Raw genomic sequence first — 5,957 nt, 5'->3', positions numbered from 1 at the left:
CTTTAGCTCTAGCCCTTACTGGCTAATTCTGATATCCCGATCAACCCATCTCTAATAATCTGTGAGCACCGGTCTTACCAGGAAGATTCTAGCCTACGTCCATCCTGGGTCGGAGCTTCATCGCGTGTGTCTGCCCAGGAGAGGAGAGGATGGTGTCTCTCTGAGGCATCTGCCCCCGAGAGGAGAGCTGTCGAGTCTGAGCTCACTTCCTCTTCCTCCCAGCATTCTGTTCTGTTTACTCCACCCACCTATGTTCTAAGCTCAAGCAGTTTGTTTATTACTTAACCAATGAAATCAACAGATTGATATATGACACTCCCACATCAAGACCTTCCATTTCTTTTGAAACACACAAGTCTCACTTTTTTAAAAAAAAAAAAATGACACAAGCATTTTCAACACTGTGTGCTGCACACTGCATTGACCAGTGAATGGCCACTGGCCCTGCTCTTCCTGGAGGCATCCTCCCCTGCCCCCACCCTCTACCCCGACATGGACTAAAAGGAGTTTCCTTTTGTTATTCCTGCAGAGAACGAGCCTCCATCCCCTCTGGTGTCTGGCATTATTGACTACAACATGCCCCTCACCTCCACCTACTTGAAGCAGATGAAGCTGCGAGTGATGAACTCTCAGGAGCAGGTAAGGTGCCTGCTCTCTAGGCGGGCTGACCTTGCCTGGCTGTGGCTGACCTTGCCTGGCTGTCTTTCCAGGACTGGGGCCACAGCGGCCTGTATAAACAGGGGCAAATCAAAGAGACCCTTATCTGGTCATCTGGCCCCACTGCCAGCAGGAGGGTGGGAGCGCACCCTTCCTGGGGGTGTCTTTTGAAGTCTTAAAACTCAGCCTTGCCAGGCTTTCCCCAAGGACCTTCAAGGGAGGGGCGCTCCAGAACCACAGGCCTTGACTCTCAGGTCCTCCCCTCTGTCTGTTGCACTGCTGGCTACTTGCCTGTGGCCTCTGTCATTCTTGGGTCCTAGACAGGCCAGGAAGATGGGCCTTGGACAGTGGCCCAGGCTAGATAAGGCCTTGGGGCTCCCTGGTTGTCCAAGACTTCCAGATGCGGTTTGCCAAGGGATGTGAGGCACCATGAAAACAAGCTCCAAAACTCCACCTCGTTTGCGCTTGCGGTCGACCCACACAGCCCATTTGCTAACCTCTTACAAAGCAAATAGCCTGTCTTTCAAAGAAAATCTGGGTGAGCGCTGTCTTCTCCCTCTGCTGCCATCAAAATCAGGGCACTCCTTCCTTACCTCATCTCAGGTGCCCCCACCTCTGCTGATATCAAGTCCCCGAGGCTTAAAACTAAAGGAAGGGGAGCTTGGAATCCAGGTCAGAACTCTGGGTCCATGCTGTCTTGTCTACAAGCCTCCTTGAGAATGTGAACATGTATATGTGGGGTGGGGTAGGGGGAGCATGAAAGGTGGGGAGCCTCATGGCTGGGCCTGGATGTGGCAGGGTGAGTCTGTGCAGCAGCTGGGCCTGTGCTGCCCACTGTGAGCACTCAACTATTTGGCTTGACCTGCAGAGCTGCCCCCACCCCACAACCCCGGTTCCCAGAGGCTGAAGGAAGGAAGCCAACTTTGCTCTGGAAGGTCCGCCTCTCGTGTCCGTGTTTCCCCTCCTCCAGCAGTACCTGTCCTAGATGGTTGCAGTCAAAGTCTGTGTGTGCAGGGTGAGGGAGTGGGGGCCAGGGGAATGGGAGGATGGGGGAGTTGGGTTTTTCTGTTGTGGGGTGGCAGTCTCAGGATGTCATTGTGTTAATATTTAGGAAATCTCAGTCCTGTTGCACAGATCCCTGGTGACTTTTCAGGAGGAATCGTGGCCTTTGTTTTTCTATAACCCTCACAGTGTCACTTCTAACATACGAAGAGCCAGGCACAAAACTCAGACAGCTGAGGGCAGTACCACATGGCCTCTTCTCTCCGGGGCAGGCGACTGGATGTGGGTGGCTGCTGAGGCCAGTGTGGTCAGCGTGGTGTGCAGATGTGACCTCTCTTCCATGCTCCTGTCAGGTTTTATTTGGTTTTAAAATCTTACTCTAGTTTCCCTTGCATTGGTACAAGGGCAGGGTGTGAGGGCTTCACAAAGATGGGGCCCTTCCTGTGAGCCAGGCTTAGCAAATGGGGCCGAGCGGTGCCGCTATGAAGCTTGCCCTCCAGGATATGTGGATTGGGGTACTCAAGATGTCCAGCGGAGGGTCCGCGGCAGAGTCAGGGAAGGCTTCCCACAGCAAAGGATGCCTTAGATGATGTTAGACATGAAAGCAAGAAAAGTTCCAGACCATAGGAAGAACCTACACAAAGGCCCTATGGTCAAGGGAGGACAGAGCCTGTACGAGACAGAGTGTGAGAAGTTCTATTGCTGGTGGAGAAGGGGAAACTTACAGCCACACTCAAGTGTTGGGCAAGTATCTAGCGAACCAAAACTCACAGACTGATTGTCCTGGCCTGGCTCAAGCTACTCCCACGATAAGACTGCGAGAGTCGTTGTCCCCAAGTATTCTAGGAGCTGACTGCAGCTGGGGCTGGGAGTGAGAAGATTCAGAATACCAGTTTCCCCTGTCTGTGGGAGAGGGGGATCACAGGGCAAACCCTCCTTGCATTCTAGCGTGTGAAGCAATAGCAATATCCCACATCTCCAGCCCCCCTCTCTCCCCCCTTCACTCCTCACCTCCCCATGAACAGCAAGGAGTTTCAAGGCCTCGGTCTCGCAGGCAGCCGGCAGCACTATTGTCCCTGCTTTATGGCTTGCACAAGGGAAAACAAGAAATCACTCTGCTCACCCGATTGTTTCATCTACAGCAGCAAGGAAGGGGCCAAGGACCTGAAGTCTCTGATCCTCCTGCTTGAGTTGAAACTAAAAATACATATCCTTGCATTAGTAGCCTCTTCCTTTCACAGTGAAGGCAGAGCAGGGTCCTCCTTTCAGGCAAGTTCTCTCTTCCAGAGCCTACCTTGGCCTAAGTTCTGCCCTGTCACGCCGCACATCCCGAGACAAAGCTTCACTCCATCACTGACCCGAGTGCCAATGGCTGACACCTGTGGTGTTGGCAAGCTTCTAATGTGAGCTACGTGAAAGCAAAAGCAGTCAGTCCCCAGTACCGGGCCAGGGTTGAAAAGGTCAATGTAATCATACACTTGGGGGGAGCAACTGCCCAATCATTCCTTTTGGGGTCTTCCAACATTGCATGTCCAGGAGATAACGGGGAGGTAGGGCGGTGCATGTGCACCTCATCTTGTCTGATGAGATGGTGAAGACGGGCTGGGGTTTTTCTGCAGCTGGGAACTTAGTCCCTCTCTGTGTCAGATATTAGAAAGATGGAACCCTAATACCAGGGGCTGACACCCGGCACCCCCACTACACTAAATGACACTCTCTACAGAGACCTCCCCAAAAAGCATGGCTCCAGTTGTCATCTAAGTGACCACAGGGAGCTGAAAATACGGGGAATAGTGTCCTAAAAGAGGTGTTATTTCCTGCTGGGGTGGTGGCCCATACTTTGATCTTGGCACTTGGAGGGGAGAGGCAGAAAGACCCCAAGTTCAAGGCCAGCCTGGGTTCAAAAACTCAAAACAAGAGGATTTTGCTTATCACGAACTGTTTTAGAGACAGAGGACTGAAGTCACCCTTGGTTGTAGAGATGGTAGCCGTATCTTCTTAAAGGAGGCAGGGAAGGGACATGCAGTGAGCTGTGACAGTCAGGTCCCAGGAAGGGATGCAGGCTACCCAGTAGGCACTGACCGACCTATCAGTGGCCCGGTCCCCTCCCAGAGGGTGCTGTGGGCACCGAGAGCCACACCCTGTCTCTGTCACAGAATAACCCATTTGCTGCCATTCCCCCTTTTTTATTTTTTCTTCCTTTTGTAATGAAATAACACACAGACTCCGTAGGAAAACCAGTAACAACAATTAGACTAAACAACTCCCCCGCCGAAAGCACAAGATGGAGCGGATAGTGAAAAAGATCCCATCTTCCACCCAACCCTGTCCACTTCTACCCATTTTCAGGAGCACCTTGCTGGCTTTGCCTGGAAACTGGGGGGTGACTTCCTTAAGAGGGAAACTTAGAGCTGTCCACGCCCGCCTTTAAACCCGGAGCTCGGGAAGATCTCCGTGTTTGCAGCCAGCCTGGTCCACAGAGTGAGTTCCAGGACAGCCAGCGCTCCACAGAGAAACCCTGTCTGGAAAAACCAAAAACAAAACAAAAAAGGGAATAGTGAGGGTGGGGACACCAATGGGCATCTCTTCTAGATTGCGACTGTCGCAGTGTCCACAAGAAGTCCACGTGCCCTCAGTATCCTGGTTGTCCTGATTGCTCCTGAGACTGCAGTGTTTGAAGGGAGACCCTACTATGGAAGTCACATTTGGAAGCAGGACCGTCTTGCCCTCACCCCATGTAAACTTTATCTGTGGAACCCTACTTTACGCCTCAGTCTCCTCACCCCAAATTCTGTCCAGAGGGAAGACTGTTTGCACCTATCTGTCCTCGCAGCAGTGCTAATGTCTCCTAATGGTTTTACTGTTCTCATAGCTATGTGAAGCGGTATTAAGCTCTATTGTTCAGCCCAACCTGCTAGGGGCACCACTTTACCTCCATTGACCTCTGCCTCCCTCTCTTTCATGCCACCCTAGTCCAGGGCAGACAGATGGTCAGAACAGACCTACACCTGGAACCTGCAGGCTCACTTGGGTTCTCCAGATGATTTCCCTCTTTGCCTGGAAAGCAAACAGCTGACCCTGTTTCCAGTCAGGATTCCAGACCACCACCCCCACTTCACCCTGGGTGACTTTGTCTGAAGGATTTCACTTCTCTGTCCTCCATTTTGTCCATTAATTACTTGAAAGTCAAAAGAAAACACTTTCCTCATAGGTTCTTTTTGTTTGTTTGTTTCTTTGGTTGGTTTGTTTGGGTTTTTTTTCTTTCTTTTTCTTTTGTTTTTTCAAGAGTGTTTCTCTGTGGGGCAGTCCTGACTGTCCTAGAACTCACTCTGTAGACCAGGCTGGCCTTGAACTCAGAGACCCACCTGTCTCTGCCTCTCAAGTGCTGGGATTGAAGGCGTGCGCCACCACCACCCTGCTCTAAGAGGTGATATTTTTAACTGTGGGTTCTGGTGTCTGGGAAGCCTCCTGGAACCAGAGTTACAAGTGGTTGTGAATTGCCGGCTAGGAATCAAACTTGTTCCTTTTTGAGAGCATTTCTTGACTACTGTGGCTTCTTTATTTATTTTGTGTCTGCATGTGGCGGGAGCATTGTGCACCATGGCATTAGTGTAGAGGGCACAGGACACTTTCAGGATATGTTCCTCTCCTTCCACTGTGTGGGTCCTTGGATTGAACTTAGGGTGTTGGCCAGGCTTGGCAACAGCTGCCTTCACCCCCTGAATCGTCTTAGCGCCCTTCTTTGTAAGGGAGCCAGGTGATGTGAAACATGGCGAGCACTGGGCTGGGCACATCAGAAGCACTTTCCAAAGCTGTTTCTTATTTGCGGTGCTGGGGGTGGAACCAAGGGACTCACACAGGCTAAGCAAGATCTCTATCACTGAGCCATCTTCCCACCCCACCCTCTCAGCCACCACATTCACTTAAAACAAAACAAACAAAAAACCCCAAAAACCTAATGTAAGGGCTGGGGTGTAGCCTAGCTAGCACTCTAACTAACAGTGTTTACCCAGCATTCCTGAAGCACTGGGCTCCATCCTCAACACTACAGTAACCAGGCATAGTGGCTGATGCTTGCAGTCCCAGCACTACAAGAGGATTTCAAGGTCATCCCCAGCTTCGTGGTAGTAAGTTCAAGGCCAGCTGATCCCTTGCTCAGAAGAACCCAAGAAAATGGGAAAACAACACTAACAAAGCTGGGGGCGCAGAGGCTGTTGCAAATACATACGATAACTAAGCTGTTTTTAGTGTGTGATTAAGTGGCTACAACATACTCCTATCATGTTGAGTAACAACCA

The 5,957-nt window shown here is 51.1% G+C and overlaps 1 protein-coding gene across 2 annotated transcripts in view; it reads left to right on the top strand.

Annotated features, from left to right (window-relative positions):
- The window catches only part of Nol4l (nucleolar protein 4 like), a 124,804-nt gene that overhangs the window by 62,786 nt on the left and 56,061 nt on the right, over window positions 1-5,957 (top strand). For both annotated transcript variants that reach the window (XM_026787062.1, XM_005363227.3), the window contains exon 4: window positions 530-639. In XM_026787062.1, the coding sequence (XP_026642863.1) occupies window positions 530-639 (110 nt within the window). The remainder of the gene's footprint in view (window positions 1-529; window positions 640-5,957) is intronic.

The sequence above is a fragment of the Microtus ochrogaster genome, linkage group LG8 (genome assembly GCF_000317375.1).
Source record: "Microtus ochrogaster isolate Prairie Vole_2 linkage group LG8, MicOch1.0, whole genome shotgun sequence".
In the NCBI taxonomy this organism is placed as follows: Eukaryota; Metazoa; Chordata; class Mammalia; order Rodentia; family Cricetidae; genus Microtus; species Microtus ochrogaster.
Note: the sequence above shows the minus strand (reverse complement) of the source record. Positions and strands in the feature narration are given on the sequence as shown.